This window comes from Octodon degus, unplaced genomic scaffold, assembly GCF_000260255.1.
Source record: "Octodon degus isolate 3935 unplaced genomic scaffold, OctDeg1.0 scaffold00156, whole genome shotgun sequence".
NCBI classification, from domain to species: Eukaryota; Metazoa; Chordata; class Mammalia; order Rodentia; family Octodontidae; genus Octodon; species Octodon degus.
The window spans coordinates 153,010-175,623 of NW_004524732.1; the positions used below are offsets into that span (position 1 = coordinate 153,010).

General features: G+C 38.4%; 1 protein-coding gene and 1 pseudogene across 1 annotated transcript in view; both read right to left on the reverse strand.

Moving 5' to 3' along the window:
* Positions 1 to 22,614, reverse strand: part of LOC101565842 (FGGY carbohydrate kinase domain-containing protein-like) — a 218,397-nt gene that overhangs the window by 104,075 nt on the left and 91,708 nt on the right. The window contains exon 5 of the mRNA XM_004642588.2: positions 11,368 to 11,456. Within this exon, the coding sequence (XP_004642645.2) occupies positions 11,368 to 11,456 (89 nt within the window). The remainder of the gene's footprint in view (positions 1 to 11,367; positions 11,457 to 22,614) is intronic.
* On the reverse strand, positions 7,307 to 8,042 carry LOC101577923 (annotated as a pseudogene).

Here is a 22,614-nt window from a genome sequence, read left to right on the forward strand (position 1 = left end):
TCATGTTCAGTCAGTTCCACTGCTTTTGGACATATGGCACGGTAGCATATCACAGATGCGCATGGTAGACCGAACCTTTTTACCTCACGGCAAGAGACAGGGAGGGATTGGGTCCCAATATTCCCTGCAGGACAACAGCTGCAGTAACCTAACTCACTTCCCTAGAACTACCTCCTGAAGCCCCACAGCCTTCCAGCAGGGCCACAGTTGGGGACCAAGCCTTAGCACAGGAGCCTGGGGAGATCTAGAGATCCAAACTATAAAAACCCACATTAAGCCCAGCATTTGGCAGAATCAACACGGACACACTGTGCCATCAAAATGTAACATTACACAGGTATTATTTTCAGAGAATAGTTATTGATAGCAAAGATACAGTAGAAATATAGTAAGTAAAAATAGTACAAAGCAGATTTTCAATTTAAAAAGAAAAAAAAGCTTAAAAACCAGTAGTGAGCTGGCCAAATAGCTCAGTGTGCTGAGATGGCAATTGAGACTGGTGGCACACGCTGTAATCTCAGCACTTGGGAGGCTGTAAACAGGAGAATCACTACGAGTCCAATCTAGTTAGTGAGACCCTGAACATCCTGTAGACCCTTCCCTAAAATACAAAAAAAAAAAAAAAAAAAAAGATGGGACAAGAGTCTAAATCCTGATGTCATTTTTGAGATTTAGAAAGTTGCTACAAGGCAATAATCCAATCATAATCATTTCCTAACACATTAGCAAGTAATCATGAGAAAAACAAAACTTCAGTAATGTCCCTTATAAGCCCCAGAGAAACATACAAATTAGTAAAATAATTGTATTTTTAAATAAATCACAGAAATTTTAGTAAAATAATTACAAAATCACTAAAACTTCTAAAAATCACAATTTCACTTCCTTAAAATAGAAAAAAAAAATCTACAGAGAATTGTACATAGGAATGGAGGAGAAAGAAGAGGAAATAAATAAATATAAGTATATTATAAAGTAACAGAAAACAAAAACTTTTTAAATTCCACACTGTATTCCTACACATCATGGAAGTATCTTAGGAATTCCGACATGTAACCTCAAAGCCAAATTTACAGAGGGTCCCTTGAAGAACTTAAGAGCGTGGTTATCTATTTCATTTAGTTTAACACCACACAAATAAGTAAATTTTTAAAAAATCCCCTCCCCCTGGGCCAGGCAGGTAGCTCAGCAGAGTAAGCGCCTTGCTTGGTAAGCACAAGGCCCTGAGTTCAATCCCCAGTACCAAAAAAAATTCTCCCATACAAAATATTTCAAAGTAACACACGTGACTGTCCATCTTAAAAGAGGCAATGCAATCCTCCCCTACTCCTTAAATGTGAGCTGTGCACACTGACTTCCTTCAAAAGAATGTGAGATTCATAAGGGGTGAGAGAGCATCTTTACAGGGAGAAACCTGATGAATAGGCAATACGGACACATTAGAGATAAATCAGACTCATGTAGGTACCCTCAATATGATAAAATGAGAATGGTACCTTATCTCTTTCTCCCCAGAATGCATAAAAGAAACATCAGAAAAATTCCAATAGAAGGAAACCTACAATATGCATGACTAGCACTCTTTAAAACTCTCACACTCATCCAAAAAAAGGCAGGTTTGAGAAACTATCATAGTCAGGCAGAGCCTGCCATGCGTGGTGTCACACATCTATAATCCCAGCACTCAGGAGGCTGAGGCAGAAGAATCCTTGCAAGTTCAAAACCAGCCTGGACTACAAAGTGAGCTCAAAGCCAACCTGAACTGAAAAGTGAGAGTGTCACAAAAACAAAACAAAACCTGAGCCTAAGGAGACATGACTAAATGTAGCATGTTTTCCTGGGTGGGATCCTGGGAGGAATAGAAGCCCATTTGGGAAAAACAAATAAATAAAAATCAGATTAAAGTCCTGAGTTTAGTTCATGATAATATATTAGTATCAGTTACTAATAGTTACAAATGGACCACACTGATACAAGATGTTTTATAAGAGGAGGATTCACTGTACCAAATTTGTAACTTTCCTATAAATTTTAAACTATTTTAAAATAAAAGGTATTTTGGAAATTACAATTGAATTTAAAAGAACATACTTTTATATAATATATAGAAAGTTTTCAACTCTTAATAATGTAAGAGAAATTTCTCTTGGACCTTAATATTACAAACAGGTCTAGTTTTTTTCTGATCAGCAACGAGGTTTTCATGTTTCCCGTTAACCTTGCCATGTTCCCTCTGTGGTCCAACCACTAGGAAGCTTGAAAACAAACCTATTAGCGATTATAAAAGGTGTTAAAAGCTTTTATGAAGTTCTCAACATCAACTCTGATCTATTGATACATTCGAACCATCCTGATTCTTTCACATATTAGTCATGTATATGTTTTGCTGATTAATTTTTTCTTTTTTGGTGCTGGGGAAGGAGGCCAGGACCTCAGGTTTCATAAGCACACACAGAGCTGCACTCCTAACCCAGACCTCATATTATTTATCACAAGTCACCTCAGATCTCTTTACAGGGAGAATCCGTATTTATATTTACATGTGCTTGTCTGACTACACACATCATTATTACTTGAATTTCTATCTGTTTCTCACGTTCTAGACAGTTACCCCCTCAACAGCTAGAATGTAGAAAATTACTAAGGCACTTTTTTTCAGTTCTTGAATTTCCAAAGGTTAGCAACACCACTTGCTTCAATGGGTGGTAGCTATGGAGTCATGGAGCATTTGTTCATATTCCTAGTACAAAGAAAAAGAAGCCACTCAATAAATGATGATTACAATTATTGCTATTTTCATTAATATAATAGAACAGAGCTGAATTACAACTCAATCCTGGGCTTGGTAGTGATTATATCAGCAACCAAGATAAACAAACATAACTGGCATGTTTTGGAGGATAAAAGCAACTAAAGGAAGAGAGTAAAAAAATACACCAAAAAGAGTAAGAGGAGTGAAGAGGAAAACAGAGGGAGGACAGGAGGAAGAGAAAGATTTCTGACATGCTATCATTGCCAAAAACAAAGCTTGAAAGTTTTAAAACAAGGTGAAATCTAATCACTTGTTATTCTGGACTCTACTAGAATAATAAAACAAAAAAGAAAAACACCCTGTAGCCTTTTTGGCACTCATTTCACCAAAGCCACCCAAGACAATCACATGTAAGAGCCAAATGAACACCAAATTTTAACTTTTCCTTGGATCAAAGGATGCCAAATTCCTGTTCTAATGACAAAAGGGATTTTGGCATTGATCCATTCCATTTCAGAAATGTGTTTCTTTTATTCTAGAAGAAGAAACAAGGAGTGGAGATTTTATTTTAGAAGTCTTATATATGTTTAAATATTATGTGTTATATATTTTTCCAGAGTAAGTCACAATAATCACAAGAGATTACTCAGGAAATGCAGCTTAATGAGATAAAATATTTGTTCCAGGTTCTTACAAACAGAAACACCAAACCAAGCACAGTTTGAACATGGGGATTTCTCCTTCCACTATACCAAAAAGTTTAAGGATTCTCTGCCACTTGTGACAGAGAAAGGCTATTTTTAAAAACTGTTTATATACTCCTCAAACTGTTCTAACAGATTTGCAATCACAATTAAAACACCACTAGTGTACCTCACAGATCTAGAGAAAACATTCCTAAAATTCACTTGGAACCAGAAGAGACCTAGAATAGCAAAAGCAATCCTACACAACAAAGGCAAGGCAGAAGGCACCATAATCCCTGATTTGAAAGTATACTACAAATCCATGATAAAAATCAGCATGGTGCTGGCCAAAAAAAAAAAAAAAAAAAAAAAGCAATGGAACAGATTAGAAGATGCAGACACAGCTACAGACACAATCAACCACTTTATCTTTGACAAACAAGCCATACATGTTCACTGCAAGAAAGATAGCTTCTTTAACAAGTGGTGTTGAAACAATTGGCTTTCCATGTACAGAAGACTAAAATAAGACCCATCTCTATCACCATGCACTAAAATCAGAATGGATCAGAGATCTAAATATTAAAACAAAAACACTATATCTACTGGAAGAGAAAGTAGATAGAAATCTCAAAGACATAAGGGTAGGCAGAGTTCATGAACAAAATCAAAGGCATGAGAAATACTTCAAAGAATCAACAACTAGAATCTCACCTTATGAAAAGAAAAATGTTTTTCTTTTCCACATCAAAAGAAATCCTGAGCAGAGAAAAAGGAAAACTCACAAATTGGGAGAATATTATGGCCAACTGCTTCTCAGACAAAAGACTTCCATCTAGAACACATAAAGAATAAAAAAAAAAATCAAGCCCCCAAAATTCAAAGACCCAATTTAAAATATGGGCATCTGTGATGAATATATACTTCTCAGATGAAGAAATACAAATAGCAAACAATTGTATAAAAAATGTTCAACACCATTGGTCATTTGGGAAATGTAAATTAAAATAACCCTGATACTCCATTTAATGCCAGAAAGAAAGGCTATCATCAAGAAGTCAATCAATAACCAATGGTGGAGAGGCTGTGGGGAAAAAGAAACCCTCCAGTATTGTGTAGACTGGTACAACCACTGTGGAAACCAGTATGGAGGTTCCTAAAAAAAACTAGGATTAGAAGTCCCATTCAACCTAGCTATTCCCCTTTTGTGTATTTCTCCAGAAGAACTGAAAACGTATACCACAGTGATCACCCATGTTGATAGCAGCACAATTTGTGATACCTAAAACAACTCAAATGCCCATCAAGTGAAGAATGGATAAAGAAGATGTGGTACTGCTATACAATCAAGTATTACTCAGCTGTAAAGAAAGATTATACATAATCTTTCTTCATATATAGTAAATTATATATAAATTATATATAAATAAATTTGAGGTTTTTATAGGTAAATGGACGCCACTAGAAACCATACTCATGGTATTACACATAAGTGTTTAAAGACCACATTGTCTCCCTAGTTTAATAAATTGAGCTTAGTAGAATAAGCACTTACCTGGCAAGCGCAAGGTCCTGAGTTCAATCCCTGGTACCAAAAATAATAAATAAATAAAAATAAATTGAAAGACTAGGGGCCGGGGAGATGGCTCAGTAGAACAAGTGCTTGCCTGGCAAGTACAGGGTCTTGAGTTCAATCCCCGGTTCTGCAAAAAAAAAAAGAAAAAGAAAAAGAAAAAGAAAAAGAAAGAAAGAAAGAAAGAAAGAAAGAAAGAAAGAAAGAAAGAAAGAAAGAGAAAAGACTAAATAAAATCCAAAAGGATGACAGATATTGTGAAAGAGAAAGAAACCCCTCAGAAACGAGAAAGGAGAAAACGAAAGAAGGGGGAGAAATACAGAGAAAGAGAGAGATAGCTAAGATAATTGTACTACTAATTTCTATTGGTTTATTGAAAGGAGCAGTTAATGCCTGTCAATTTTGCATACCTATATCTGATAAACAATTACTTTGAAGATTATAATGTGCAATATAACAACCACTCTTAATTTCCCATTGTCTTGTTCTGAAATCCTGTATCATTTTTATTATTTTTTATTCTCTTTACAATAAAAAAAAACTTTTCAAACACATTTTTTTTTCTGGTACCAGGGATTGAACTCAGAACCTTGCGCTTGCCAGGCAAGTGTTTATTCTACTGAGCTATCTCCCCATCAAACTTTTATATTTTTAAAATCTATAACATGTCATATACATTGATCACAATTTATCATGGTAAAACTATCTGTGTATAATTTATGTTTATTTATTTCTATGTATTTGATACAGGGTCTCACTATGCAGCTCATAGTGATCCTCCTGTTTTCAAAAGCCTCCCCAATGGTGGGATTACAGGTGTGCACCCACCACACCAGGTCTCTGTGGCCAGCTCAGCACACGCAGGGATAGGGCCCGCATGGCATGTAGTAGTAGGGATCAAACCTCGGTTCCTGTGCTAGCCTAGGCAGTCACTTAGTCCACTAAGCTATCCTGCTGGCCCTAGTTATTTATTTTAAAGAAAACATAAACAGTCTACATTTTATGGAATGTCAAAAAATCTACTCTCCTTCATTCTTTAGTATGTAATTTGGCCCTTCCACAAAATACTTTTTAGGATTCCCCTTACTAAATACTAAGAACGAATCTCATTTTGACCAATAAGTAACAAAACAATGGCTGGTAAAAACTTACCAGTTGCACATTATTTTTGAGAGTAACAAATGAGCACCATACACAGGTAGCACTGTGTAAACTCAATTTTTAAGATGTAATAGTAGCGAACTATTTCATTTAACATTTGTTACATTTTAAAAGTTCAGTGACATTTTAATCAAATCAGATAAACACTTCAACCCTATATTGCTTTTCCATTTTTTAAATCCTTAATAGAAATTCTATATATAACCTGACAAATTGCATGCAAAGATGTATATTTTATATACATACATATACATGCAAAAATGTATGCATATGTATCTTTAGCTTTGAATGCATTTATTTAAACACCTTCTTTAAGTTTGTCTATAGCATATATGATCACCTGAAAGTTTCTATTGTAAATTTGATCTTAGCTATTGAGAAACACTGGCGGTTCAAAGTTCTGAGGTCAAAGTACTTCTACACAGCTTGTGACATTGGACATACAAATTTGTCAAACAAACAATAATGAAATAACCTGCTGCTCACCAAAGACATACATTTTTGTCTTGATATTTCCTGCTCATAGCAAAAAGAAAATATCCTTACAATGACCTTGCACTTTTAAACTTTAACTACTAAAGAAAAATCTCGAAATACTACATTTTATGCAAATATAATTTTTTTGCCAGGTGGAATTCTTCAGCTAGAATGTCTTTTTAAAAACTTCCTTTAGACTATTTAGCACTTGGAGTTTCCATTACGCAACTCTGACAACTGGCTCAGATTTGTTAGGTTTAATCAATTGCATCTTTCAGAATTTGCTACTGTGTTACTTGTGTACAAAAATATATAAATGTAAAGAACTGTGCCAAATTTCAAAAGCAACACAGGAACATGAAAAATCCAATCACAGGTAATACCAAGACATGAAGTGCAACAAGGATTCCCTTTCCATTACTACATTAGTGAAATATAACTTTTTTCATGCTTTTAAAGTAATATTGTAACTTTCATTTTTTAACTTATCAAAAGGATGAAATAAAATAAAAACACTGCATTTTTAATTAAAAAACTTAAATAGGTTGAATTACTTTTATTAATATACACATCAAGTCACTGAGACAATGACTTTATGCAATCTTCCCCTTCAAGATGGCACCTGCAGGTACAGAGACGCAGAGACATCTATAGGCTTTAGATGTTTACTTGAATAGATTCTTCAACAGCAATTTGATACTGGGTTTCTTCATCTAGCAGAAGATTCACGAATTCTCCATAATCAAACTGAAATCTTTGATTCAGATGACTAATGAAATTCCTACTAATCTTGCTAGGACCTCCCCAAGGAAAAGACACACAAATAGGACAAATTACAAGAACTATCTGAAATAGGTAGCTACTATTACAGTGATCCAGCAAGCATTATCTGGTAAAATTACTCTTGACACAAGGGACACTTAAAGGTAGGATGCCCAGAAGAACTTGTATTCTCTTGATAAGTATCTGTGTTAGCAGATGTGGATGTGTCACACCCATTGCTATTCCCTACAGAATTGAGAAATCTGAACATCTGAGATGATAGAAGAAACACCATACTCATCCTGATACTTCTTATAAGATTTGTAATGCTGTCTCATGCAATAAAATTTAATCTGTTTTGCACAATATCTGAAGCTACCAGAAAATTTCCACATGACGTGTGCAAGATCTAATGTCCATTCTGGACACGCTCTTTCTCTTCTAATCACATTGCCATGACACAAGAGACAATGCGCTCCACTTTCTCTTGTTGCAGTCAGGAAACATTTCTCATAGCAAACGTGTCGACACGCCATGTGGTCTCCACAGCCATTTTGAGCACCTCCTGATAGGTGGCACAGTAGAAATAATCTTTACTGTTCGAAGTAGCCACAGAGAGCTCTTCAGTCATGGGGATGGCAGCAGCCAAGAGGCAGTAGTGGCCTAGGCCCTGACTCCCTTTCTAGATCTTAATTTTTTTTATCCCCATTCTCCTCCCCAAGCTTTAATTTCTCTTTCCTGCCAAGCTTTGTTTTCAGTTTAAGTCCTAATTTTTCCCTTCAGTTCTCTTTTATTTTCCATTTCTATTTCTTCTCTTCCCTCTCCCCTATTCCCTACAATGAGATAGTTAAAAACATATGTCTGATTTATTTCACTTAAAAGTATGATCACAGGGTGCATCCATTTACTTAGACATGACTCAAGTTTATCCTTTTTCAGGGGAAAGTAGTACTCAATCATACCTAAAAATATATTTTTTTTTAATCTACTCATCCATTGATGGGCATCTAGATAGTTTCTGAGATTTAGCCTTTCAAACTGTGGTGCTATACACATGGCTTGCTATATGTTGCTGTTGTATGATGCTTTGAACTCAGAAAGTGAATTAAGAATAGCTAATCCCTTTAAAAAATTTTTTCTGCAGTATTATTAAAAGTGTTTCTGGTATCTCAAGCCCATACAATAACACCATAGAGACAGTGCTGTGATCATCTAAAATAGCAATCAAGAAATCTTCTCAATAAAATTATGGGGAAAAAAAAAGAAATCTCAAAAAAGTTAACCTTTCCATCTTGATCATGCAGTTTGAAATAGCAAAGGGGAAAAATTGAGACACTGAGTAAACAGAAGAGGAAGAAGATAAACACAAGCTGGAAAGAGATCCAGAGAATGGGCAGCCACTTTGCAAGAGGAATTTGGTGCGTGGTGCCCAAGGCCTAAAGAATCTGCTGTACAGGGGAAAGAGCCTGTAGGGGTGCCCTTAGAACTTGCTCCAAGTATGGACAGGGTGCAGGGAGGGAAAAGATAATTAGTACTAATGAAAACAGTGTATGTATCATAGCTAATAAAAAAAATGGCGGCAATGATGGATGGCAAATAAATCATTTCTGAGCATTAAGCTCTTTGCTTCTTCAAGGGCTGAGATTGTCACAGACAGGTGGAAGACCCCAAATATGTTCTAATAGGTCAGCAAGGAGCCTTCCAATTTTGAAACCACAAAATTCCTTGGGCCTACAAAATGCTTCCAATCTCTAACAAGCACAGAGCACTTCAGAGTCACACTTTTACATATATTCTGCATACTGTTGTCCGAAATAATCTGATCAATAAAAATAAACATAAATTTCAGGTCTGCCAGGAAGTTTCGGATTCAGTAGTTTGAAAACTACAACTCCTGTAGATCTGTGGTTTGAACCATGACTTCGATAACTCTTACAATGAGGCTAGTTTAGGAAAACTACTATCACAGATCTCACAAGCTTGTAGGTAGGTATCATTAAAAAAAAAAAGCAAAACACAAAGAAGAAGAAAAGGTGCCCAAAGTCACACAGCTAGTAAAGAATACATTCAAATACCATTTTGTTTAAGCCCATTGGAGCCAAAGCTATCTTCAAAAAGCCCATTCCTCAGTGTGCGACTATGGCTTGGACACCCAGAAGTGGGCATGTAAACATTCAGAGCCATCGGAGCAAACCAGGGAGGAAGTCAAGGCACTGGGTGGAACAACACCCACCAAAAAGAAAAGAAAAATAAATCCCTCCTCCATCTCTAGCTCCATGCTTGAGTCCTCAAGACTTGTAGGTCCAGGGCCGGCCAAATAGCTCATCGGATTAAAGTGCCTGCAAGCAGGCACAGGGGCCAGGGGTTCAAACCCCAGGCCTGTGGTGCCTTCCCCCAGGGCGCAGTGAGACAGCAACTGAGACTGAACATGGTGGCACACACCTGTAATCCCAGCTTTTGGGAGGCTATAAATAGGCAGATTAGTATGAGTCTGATCTAGTAGTAAGACCCTGAACACCCTGTAGGCCCTTCCCTAAAATACAAAAAAAAAAAAAAAAAGACTTGTAGGTCAATGGCCTGCAAACACACAACTACTGCCATTGCTTTGAATAAGAGGTTTACTTGGATAAAATTATCAAAATGTTTCTTTCACTGGTGTATAAAAAAACCTATAGAAAGTTTCTGGCAGAAATAAATTTTGACAATGTCACACCAAAAGACAAATGCGCAAGATGAGGTCTTCAAGCATACACATAGACTGCATAATATTGACTAATACTGTTCATGGCAAAATTCACTCAACATCTCTAGGGCCTGCTTTCCTGATGGGGATGAGTACTTCAGGTTTGCCAAAGCTGGATTCAGGCACAGTGGGGTTACCTCCACACTGAGACCTTTGGCTAACAGTTGTTTGGGGGGAGGGGGGGCCATGAACAATGACACACTTGTGAAACATCCTCTGCTATCTTTTCCCAGAAGCCTCTGCTGCTCAACTCTTACACTCCTACCAACTCACTACAAGAAAAGATCCTAGACCTACAAAACAGGAAAAAGCAGCACAGGGGAAGTAGCACTGCTAGTTCTAGCATCCCGTGAGCTTAAATGAGAAAACATGGAGGACCTTCCTTCCCTCTTCTGAAGGCACTGGCTTTAAGATAAAGCATTTGCCTCTAATTTACACAGGTTTTTATCCTCTGGGAACTGGATTCTCTGCATCACAGGTTTGTATAATCCAAATTCTAGATCCTTTACAAGTTGAGGAACCTCCCTACCCTTGTGCATTCCATTAAATTTAGGATGACAACAGCTTGGTCATACTTAGAGATTCCATTTCCAACCTTTCCATCTACACTTAATTTGTGTCTAACCTATCTAACCCCATGCACACACCCATTTTTTATATTACAACAGTACCAATTTTGTACTCAATGAGTGTTCTGCAAAAATCTGTCATGCAGCTTATAATTTAACATTCATGAAAATGGTTGTTGATGTCAATATACATACCTCTACTATAGGGGATTATTAAATCACATTTATATAACAGAAAACTAAATATATGTCATATATCTCCTGAAAACCAATGCCCTTGAAAAACATGTTCTGTCCTAATTTAGGGCTATCCATAAACACTTTTCCTTTTATTTATCATGCAAAAAGTGCTTTTGGAAAAAGTCACATTTCACTCTGGATTTTTCATATCTCCTTCAAATACGTTCAGTTTTAATGAATAGCCTTTAGCTTAGAAACTTGTATTCCTGGCCTCACAAGAACACTAGAGATTGGGCATGTGCAATGGAGATGGATGATAGATTCAAGATGTCCCAAGTACACAAAATCATATGCAGATGTACAAATAGTATGTCCAGTCAAAGAGAGTTAAAAAAGAAATATATATATACACAGACATCCAAGAATGGAAGGCACAAATAAAATTCAACTTGTAATTAACATACCGTGCTGTGACACCTGTTGCTTTCCACGATAAAAAGTCTGGTAGATCAAAGAAATATCCCGCCTTATCCCAGCAAGTCTCTTTCAAGTTCTGCCAAATTAAATATAAATTAGAATCAATTAGTTTTTTTCTAGCCTTCTCCTCTTTCAAAAATGTTTTAAAATGTTCAAAACAAAAACATAGCCAACAATGTCCATTAAAACATCTGTTCAAGCATTGGAGGAGGGGCAGACAAGAATACAATATAAAAGCAGTATCTGTAGAAGAAAGAAAAATGACCATTATTGACCCTTCCAAAAATGGCTGTAATTTCCTTTTTATCCCTCTTGCAAACCCACTCCATGAGGAGACACAAGCCATCTTACAGTGAATGGCAAGAGGATACACTCTAAAATGTAGAAAGGCTTGAACACCAAGTACAGGAAAGCTGTGGAGAAAGCCGCACCACAAAATTACTCAATGAATGCTAATGTGCTCTGCCATGTAAAGCTGTCCATTAGAAACTACTTCCAAAAGCAATGTAAAAGATGGTCTACTCTCAAAGAACTGCCAATTTAAGCCAAAAAGAACAGCCACATAATTACACCATTGCTGTAAAAGCATCACAGATTTCTTATTTTCTACACTGCAAATGGTCAGATTTTTTCTTGCTGCTTGGCTTTTCTATTCCTCTGCCTCCTCTTTCTGGAAAACTAATTTTTTTACATTAGTCATGATCTATGTCCTCCTTTTCTTTTGTTAATCGTACCCACTATCCCTTAAGGAAGATTCCCAAGATCTCCTATTCCAAGTTAGGTCTGTCATACCACGTCACAATTATCTGTATAATGTTATCTCTCTTCATAGACTGTAAGCTCTGTGAGGCCCAGGACTTTGTCATGATAGCTGCTACCTCTTCTTCTCCAAGCTAAAGAAGACTTTGAGTTATGGAATAGAAGCTATGTAACACTAGTGCCTTTACTATTGGACTTTATTGGACTGGGGATGGATATGTGACCCAACTAAATTAATCAGCTTCCTTCTCCCAGAACCTACATGTAGCCAGTTAACTTCAACATACAAGTGGAATTGAAGGTGAGATAAACTCAGAAACTATTAAATGGCTCCTTTTCAGAGAACCTAGAGGAAAAGAACATACAGAAAAAAGACACTTTAGCAAAACAAAGTTTCCTATTACTCAGTTAATTCTTCTATGTCCTGGTTTCAATTATTCTAAAAGTAACTTTTAAAAGGGAATTTACCATAAGCACAGGAGTATTTTAAGGACCCTAAATGCAACAGTGGAGATGTTCCAAAAGAGACAGGTGCCAGCATGTGCTAGAGGACAACCAGCAGCCACTCAAATGTGGAGTAAGATACCAGGAAAACTGTTCAGTTTCTCCATCTAGTCCCTATGTGGGGGAAGAGGGTTTAGAATTAAGGCTAGATGTGAAGGCACAGGCTTGGAACCCCAGGGGATCACTGTGAGTTCAAGGTCAGTCTGGATTACATAGTGAGTTCAAGGCCAGCCTGAATTATAGTGAGGCTTCATTTCAAAAAAAACCTTTAAAAAAATAGAATTTAGGGGCCTGGGAAATGGCTCAGTAGAATAAGCGCTTGCCTAGAAAGCACAAGGACCTGAGTTCAAAACCCCAGTTCCACCAAAAAAAAAAAAAAAAAATAGAATTTATAAAGGGCTTCTACATGTGGTCACATCCTCAGAGCAACACAAAAGTGTTCTGAGCATTATAGCCACTTCATAAACACAAGGCTGAGATTACCTATATGTGCCCTCAAATTCTCGAGTTCTTCCTACTTACAACTTCCTATCTGTGCTATCTGAAGTCAGACATCTATGTACCTTACCAGATGCATAGCCCTAGGAAAACAACAGCAAAAGGTTAGGACATAAAATCCAAGTATTGAGCCCATTCTCTGTTAATTCTGTTTATTCTAACTATGTGAGAGATTATACACAGAAAGACACTTATCCTAAACTTCTCTTTGAACACAAATGAACATTAAATAAAGAAAAACTTAATGAAATGTGCCTATCACACCCATGAACCAGTACTTATTTTTAAATATTAAACTTCCATAATCACAAAATGATAACATTTGAAATAATGTGATTCAAACTAACAAACTACCAATGTGTACTTTGACAGTCTCAAAAATATGTGTCCAAGGGCTGGCCAAATAGCTCAGTGCAAGCAGGCACAGGGCCCGGGGGTTTGATCGCAGGATCTACCATGCCAACCTCACCTCCAGGGCTCACTGAGAAGGCAACTGAGACTGGGTATGGTAGCATGCGCCTGTAATCCCAGCTCTTGGAAGGCTGTAAACAGGCGGATTATGAGTCCAATCTAGTAGTGAGACCCTGAACACCCTGTAGACCCTTCCCTAAAAAAAAATTAAAAAAAAAAAAAACCCAAAAAAATGTGCCCACGTGTTTCCTGGTCACACAGGGAATCTATTCCAATGTGAGTGTTCTTTCCTTTTGCTGTGCTCAAGTGACTGTCCTGAGGCTCCTCTCTATAGCAAACTGGTGACTGGGCCTTCTGGGAATGTGAGAATGAGAGCTATCACCATTCTTTACACCAGAAACAAACAAAAGCCCTTCCAAACATAATCTCAACATTTCAGCAATTACAGTTTCAGGTAATTCACTTACCTTCCATGTACCTAACAACACCTTCTGTGTACCAAAGGTGTATGCGTTATAACAGAAAACACAGAAACCACTCAACACAAGCCATCATTTGTACATCATATGCTAGCTTAGTCCAATTCAAACTGGGAACTCTGTGCTGAGTGAGTTAAGTCTTTCTGTCTTCCAGTTACCAAACAACTAACAAAAACTAATCTTTTCAAGAAATAATTGGCAGAGATTTGGAGTGTACGTCTTGGCACTAAATGTTTCTACATACCAATAATAATCTTTTGAGTTAAGCAATCACAGTTTGAAAGCAAGCAGAGAGAATAGCCTTTTTTAAAAACCACAACATTTCTTGGGGGTGAGGGTTTACTGCTCAAAGCTCACACAACTACAGGTGTCAGCAGAGGGTTGGGGTAGAGTAATTCCCTCTAAAATTCAAGCCCAGCATCAACTACCCTGACAGCCTCCAGGCAGAGCAAAGAAGGCTTCACCCCTCCCTCCACTGCAATTTCCTAGGAAGTTGTCAAGTTTCTGCTGCTTCTAGACTCCCAAGGAAACTAGTGAGAAATGAGGAAGCTACTGCAATAGCACCAGGATCAAGGAACAACATGAAAAAATACGGATGCCCTATTAAACAATGGTAGGGGTCAGGGAGATGGCTCAGTGGAATAAGCACTTGCCTGGCAAGCGCAAGAGCCTGAGTTCAATCCCCGGTTCCACTAAAAAAAAAAAACAATGGTAATGAGGGACCAGGGAGATGGCTCAGTTGAATAAGCGCTTGCCTAGCAAGCCCAAGGACCTGAGTTCAATCCCTGGTTCTGGAAAAAAAAAAAAAAAAAAAAAAACAACGGTAATGAAGTATTTAATTATATCCTGCAAAGAGACTCTAGCTGGCCTATTGATGGTGTGCAAGAAAAAGGGAGGGTACAGAGGTCTCTAGTTCTCCTCTCAATAAATAATTCTGCTTGCACATTTCAACTATTCATGATGTTTCTTTCCAGAACAGCCAACCCTGAAAAAATAAAATTTTATCCTCATTCTACATTCAAGACTCCAAATTAAGGCACTGGATAATCCAGGGGAGAAAGATATTTCAAAAGAAATTCAATCCTTGATGTCATTTACAAAAGAAAAATGAGGCTGAAAACAGAGTGGATCCTAATCATGATCAGAAACTTTCCAGAATGAATAAAACAACTGTCGTGTTCCAAACCGCTATCAACAAAGACAGAGAATAAAACCTCAAAATGCTTCAAAGCAGACAGGCAGGTTTGGTTATTTGAGGTTTGGAACATCAGAGCTATCTTTTTAAAAATTTAAGACCTACCATTCAACTCCTTTAAAATTGTCCAATAGCTCCTGATGGCTTACAGTTAGGAATTTCAATTCCTTAGCATGGCTCTCAGGACTTGTAACAACCTGCCCCAAAGGGGCCATTCTTGTTATTACAGCTACTTCCTGAGCACAGCTCCCAAACTCTGCTAACACTCTCCACCCTACCCTCTCCTCATTTTTTTCTCAAACACATTATGCTCTTCTATATTTCTATGTGTCTGTTTAGGCTGCTGCCTCTCTAATGTTCTCACCTTCTGCCTGATCACATTTCTTGACTCAAATTCAGCTCAGATGCCATCTTTTCTAGGAGTCCATATATCCCACAGTGTATCTGAATTATATCTTCATCTACCTATATCCAGCTCAAAATGATAAACATCTGGAAGGCAAAAAGACAAGTCATCAGAGAAAGCAAAAAGCTTCAGGAGGTATAATGAAATTTAAAGCTAGACTCTTTCAAAAGAAAGCTACTATGAAGCTAGAGAAAGATGTGTTTAAAGAAAAGTAATTTTAAAATGATATACGACAATAATGTAATGAGTCTGAAACCAAGGTTTTGTGAGTCAGCCTCATAACTTTATCATAATATTTTTGTGTGGTCATATATCTGCCTCAATGAGTAATTACAGACAGGGTTCAGGGAAGGGAAAGAGCTTTGGGACTGGAGTGACAGAACAGGCTTCATGATAGGAATCTGAGCTGAATCCTAAAGGTCAAATAAAATAAATATCTCTGCCACTTCTGAGAATCACATAAACCACAAAAATCTGAATTAACAAGACACATTATCCTCAATAGAGAAGAATTTAATTGTGCCATCACATAATTTATTTGTAAAATGAAATAATTCCATTGTATAAAGTGATTTTCAAAAACTGGATTAAACTGGATTTATATCCATCCCTCTCTCACATCTCCTGGAGGTCTGCTGTTGTAAAGAGAAGTAAATTTATCATCCATACAAAAGTTGACTTTGGACCATAGCAATGTCATAATGCAGATGACAACTGATCAGACTCAGCAAAGCAGACTCTGCCCAGGAGTAGGCCACCACCATGCACAGTAGGAACACAAGGCTGCAATATGCAGGGGCTAGGAACTTCAGAGACTAACAGGTCTGAGTGGGATTGCTGTACTCACCGCTTCTCAAATGCATAGCTACAGGAAATCCCTATCTCTAAATTCCATTTTCTATATGTGCTGCACTGCTATTATGTACCTCAAAGGATGTTGGGAACATTAAATAAAATAAATCCACAAGATTTACTCATTACTGCTATAGACCTTCACATTTTTCAAAGCAGTCTGACATCTATGATCTCATCTGAACTGTATAATTCCTTAAGGCAGAGAAGGCAAAAAATGATAAACCTAACCTTGCAGATTAAACTAATGTCCAGAAAGCAATCACGATTGTCTCAACATCACATGACAGATAAATGGAGAGTCAGACTATAAACTCTGTATCTCTAAAGTCCAGCTCAATGCTACCTCTGGCGTCTGCTCTGGTAAGGTATAAAAAGAAAAAAAATTCAGAAGAGCTAGGTAGACAACAAAGATGGCACAGTAAGCCAATCAACTCAATTCTTTATCTGTGGAGACAGGGAGACCTAATGTGAAGGCTTTGAGAAGAGTAGTCTTAAAATTGATACAGAAGTAGATGTGGATAAGCAGAGAAGTGAAGACATCTTCTTTAATATCTCACCCGCCTTAATCACTTCTCATCACCTCTTTCCTGTCTCCTTCATAACCTTGTTTTCTTTTGTGAGCCCTCACCCAGGCTTTATGCCCCAGCCAAATGTTCTTTTCACTGTTCACATGGTTCCTGGGAAATCGCCACTACTCCTATGATTCTAGCCTCCTTCGGGGTGGACAGATCTCAAAGTCCAACTGAGATGTTCTCTGAGACATGTTTCTTGCAAATGTGTCTGTGCCTCTAAATCAACATGACCAAGATAGAGTCTCTTCTTCCAAATGGCTCCTTCTTTGATTTTCTAGTCCAGCTACCAAGGGAATTATCTATTTCTTCTTGTCACTCTTTTCTTCTATCCAATTATCCTTCTAATTTATTTTTTTATCCAATTTAAATTAAAAATCATGAAGAGGCTCCCTCCTCTTCACCTCTGCATAAGTCAGAACTCTACAGAAACAGAACCCACATGATGTGTGTGTGTGTGTGCAAAGAAGCATAGATAGCCTCACCATTTAAGACACAACCCAGCATTACTCACCACACGAAATTATTCCTGGCTGCCCTAAGCTGAGCTGGTTGTTTTCATGCTGTGGCCCTATAAAACTGCAAGTAGACCTATTAGTATCCTTGTCATCTGTGCATGCATCTGTCCCTTTCAATAGATTGAAAGCTCTGAGAAGGCAGGAACTATATTTTTTCTAAACTCTCCTCCTAGGATCTAGCATTGTGACTGGCATTCAGATGATAAATAACATTAGTTGAATGAACGAATGAATAAATGAATGGATAAGCAGAGATGTACAAGCTAAATGACAGTTTATGGGAATGAAAATAAGAAATGAATGGATAGATGAATGCAGCTGTGAGTAAGAACTGTCTTGGTTGCTCTTTTTTCACTCAGGATAATGGCTTTTCTCAATCTGTTTCAGGAGTAGAGACGGATTCTAGCCAAGCCCAACTGCCAGGAAGATAAATTTCCCCTTACAGTGAGCAGGTCCTTTGGAGAAGTTTCATTTTAATTGGAAAATGGATCCATTCACTTCCTGGCTTGGTCTCCTGGGTCAGCACAGCACTACTCAATGGCTGCCAAGCACCAACAGAGAGAGGGGCTGCGGCAGGAAGCACGATTCATCCCGTCAGCCCTTTGGGATATATAAGCATAGCCCTCTGTCAGTTCTGAACTGGCTCACACAGGTCCTCTCCCTTTTCTTCCTCATATGTCATTCAAAGCAAACTTTATTCATCCCCATCCCATAAAAGATGGGTGATCTTTTTACTGCACTAATGCCATTTCTTTGAGGCTTACTTGGCTATGCATACCTGCCTATTCATTTAGGCAACTGCTGCAGTATTCCATGGTCATTTCCTGTGGGGTAGGAACAAGTGCCACAGCTGAGAAGTTCTTGCATAATGGGAGCATTAACATGAGATGAGAACTTTACAGTCTCTTTCTTTTGATGAGTCCAACATTACAGAAAATATCTCATCAAGAAATAGGGTCTGAATTTTTTGTCAGGGGGAGGGTACTTAACTCTATAGGGCCACTGTCATTAGTCAGGACAGCCCTGACTTTCATCCCCTCACCTCTACAATTTTAGCATTTTCTGGCCATACACGGGCTGATAGACACTGTTTCATGGTCAATAAACACTTCAACTTAAAAATACCGCATGTTACCTCTAAGAATACAAATGAAAACATAGTACTCCTCCAAAATGAGCTAAAAGTCAAGTAGGAAAGACAGAGGCCCAAAGGAAATGTGAAGAGAGCCATGACTGCAGAAGAGACTCACATGACTGGCACTGTGCCAGAACAGCAAGTATAACTTCAGTCAACTGAATCTAACTACAGCAAGAATGCTATGAACTAAACACTGTCATAAATGAACAAGATGAGACCTAAAGACATTAAGTGACTACTGGTCAGAAAAAACATAACTAACCAGTGGAACAATCAAGGCTTAAACAAAGTCAGACTTCAAAGAAGGAAAAATGTGGCACAACTGGCATACTAAGTAATAAAAACAACAGTCATTAAGAAGCGCTCACTGTGTACTGGATGCTGTTCTAAACAGTTTACAGCACACATTTTGGCTCAATTGATCCCTCAATGCCCCTGTGGCACCAGTGCCCTTAGGATCATGAGTAATTACTATAGGGTGTGAAAACTGAAAGCATACTTAAGCAGCCTGTCCAAGGCTGCACAGCTATTAAGTAGCTAGAAGTATATACCCTTATTGTACGGCTCTGGAGAGGAGGTAGCAGAATATGCAAACGCTATGCATTACTAGAATTTCCACCAGGTTTATTAGTTTGGAGAATCTGGGACTATGCAGGTGCTGAGATGTAAGCCTGGAGCTAGTCATAAAATCTTGGTCCTACCCTCCAATTTATCCAGATTGTCTAGGTGGGGCCCACAAGAAACATTCGGGAGAAATGTCTAAGTAGTACAGAGTAATTCATAAACTAAGAATACTGCACAGTCATAAGGAAAAGTATCCCTTGTACTCCTGCACAAGGGAAGGAGCAAAGGGTTAACTTTGCAGCCAGTATCCAATCGAAACGTGGAGAGAAGGCAAAGATTAAGGAAGGAAGGATGGGATGGTGGCAGTGAAGGTGCCTGAGCAGCAGTGCAGATGCAGCAGCATCAGTGTTATCAGAAGGTCAGTTTGAGCCATGTATTAGAGTGGCAGTGAGAAGTAAATCTGAATTTGATTTAGACACTCAGATCAGAAAGAAATGGGAGCCACATCAGTTCTTAAGCAGAAGGTGATTTTTGTGAATACTAATTTAGGAACATTAGGACAGAAACAGTCAGAGGAATTTTGGAGTGAGCAGAGGTAGGAGGCAGAAGGGCCAGTTTCCATATACATATCTGGCAAAGAAAAAAGAGAAAACAGACAAAAGGGAAGGAAAAATAAACATAAAAAAGAAAATGACTAGGAGAACAAGATGAAACAATAGAGACTCAGAAGAGGAGGAGGAAGCAGAATAGAAGGAGGAGAAGGGGGAGGGGGAGGGAGAAAACAGGGAAAGGGACAGGAGGGGAAGGAGGAGGAGAAGGAGAAGGAGGAGGAGGAGGACGAGGAGGAAGAGAAAGGGAAGAAGGAGAAGGAGGAGGAGAAGGAGAAGAAGAAGGAAAAGGAGGAGAAGTTGAAGGAGAAGGAGAAGGAGAAGCAGCAGCAGCAGCAGTAGAAGCAGCAGAAACAAAAGATGCACAAAGAAACAAAGGCAGAATGGGGTAAAGAGGAAGAACAGCTTAAGCGTGAGACATGAGTACAGTTACAAAAACAGGGAAAGGAAGTGAGAGAGAATGGAAGAAAAAGTAGATTTAAAAATGTAAATGTGTCAAATACAATGGGCCAACCATGACAATGTCCTCAACAAAACAATGCAGGAAGAAGGGAGGGCAGGTACCAACCCTACTTAGTCTGCACAGGGCCTCTCTCTACAGAGGTGAAGTCATGGCTGATGTCACTGCCTCTGAGTCACACACCCCCAAAAGGAGAGGGCTGTGTCTACTATTCAGTCCACTCCTGGACAAGAGAGTCTGTTTGCTGCTTTCATCCTCAGGGACACTGTCTGGTCTTGAGATGTCTGTCTGCACAGGAAGGACATGCAGCCAGGTACATGGTCAGAGCTTAGCCACCAGCCTCATTATGGGCCTTTAGGAGAGGGTCATAAAAGGTGGCAAGTAGCGTCTAGGCTTTCTCTGACTGTGGCCAAGGGACAAATGAGCTCCATCCACAATGTCCCAAGAACGAATTCTACAATAAGCATCACTAAATATATAAACAGGCTAACTAGGCTGCTTTCATGTACTCCATACCCTTGTTTTACTGTGACTGCAGTCCCATGGAAGTCTAGCTTCCTCATACTGACACTACTGCCCTTTGCAAATGACCCTACCTACAGTGCCTATGACCTAACTCCAAGTCTTCTGGTGGCCTAGCAGCCAGTGACCTGTGAACACTAACTGTGCCATATTTTTAAAATAATCCAAATTTCTATTCTACTTACTCTACTGTGACTTTATTTCTATCTTCCTTCTAGAAATGAGGACAAACCCTTTCATTTACTGCTATTCCTATTAAATAAAGTAGCTGGAATAAATGTTTAATATTTGCTAATAAATGAAAATCTGTGAACAACTGTGGAAGAAAGTTATTAGCACTGTATTTTTAAGCTAAAAACACACCTTGATGAAGACAACAGCCTATAAGGTGCAGATGACAACCGCTCTGGAAACATTTGTTGGAGTAGCTCAGGGCTGATTCAGTCTCCCTGATTCTCTTTCCCCATAAGCTGTGGCAAGAGCACAGCTGGAACTTGGCTTGAGGTAAAACCAAAACTTGACCACTGGTAGCTACAGGAAATGAGACTCTCTCAGCCTGCTCCCATCTGCTCAAACAGGAAGCTCTGGAGGAGTCCGTGTACAACTACTTAAGCTTTGTTTTGGCAACCCACACCCAAAACTGATCTTCTCCTGGTTTCTAGGCCTCTGTTTTGAAGAAGTCAAAGTTAAGTCTACATTTATTTTCCACAGTGACTTGTTCAGGACCACATTTCACAGAATGACTTATTTCCATTTGCTGCGATTTGGCTGAGTGTCCCCAAAGGTTCACATCAGAAAGCTCGGTTGCCTGCCTAGACACTGTTGGGAGGTCATGAAATCTTGGGGTGAGGCCTGGTGGGAGGATGCTGAGTGACTATTAGCATGACTTTGAAGAGAAGAGCAGGACTACAGTCCCTTTTTTCTTTCTTTGTTTCTCAACCACCATGAAGCGAGCAGGTCCTTCCATCCTGGTCCCTCCTCAATACGTAATTTTGCCATGGCTTAAAAGCAAGTGGCCAACCAGCCATGGAAGAAAACCTCCAGAACTGTGAGCCAAAATAAACTTTTCGTCCTTTTATGCTGGCTTACTTCAGGAAATATTTTACAGTAACGGAAAGCTGAGTAACACACCTTTTATTATTATTTCAGGTTAAGGAAAGTTCTTTTAAAATAGTTTTAAAGTAAGAATAGTTTTCTTTAATTAGGGATTATTTTGAAAACCTCTGAGTTTAATTCAAACATATGCCAATACCTTCCAAAGTAAAGTAACTTTCAGAGACAGCTGCTCTGGCCAGTTGACTTAAAGATATTTCCAAATATTCACTTTTGAACATTATTAATGAATATCTCTGACTTAAATGAAACCAAAATTCATGTTATTATTCTTTGTACATTTTCATTACATAATGTTAAGCATAAATGTAAACAAATAAGATACCTAAGCTACTAAATATACTATATGTATCCTTTCTTCCAACATTTTTACCATTAAGATTGTGAATTCCTTTTCCCTTCACTGTTGGACTGAAACAGAAGGTAAGTGTATGAAAAATACATCTCACTAGTTTTCTTTCAAAAAGTCTTTTTTATCACTGTCATCATTTGAAAATAAACTGCTACGGCCAGCCAAATAGCTCAGCAGATTAAAGCCTTTGCAAGCAGGTGCAAGGGCCGGGGGTTCAATCCGGGTGCCCCTGGGGCATGCTCAGGTGGCAACTGAAACTGGGCATGGTGGTGTGCCTGTAATC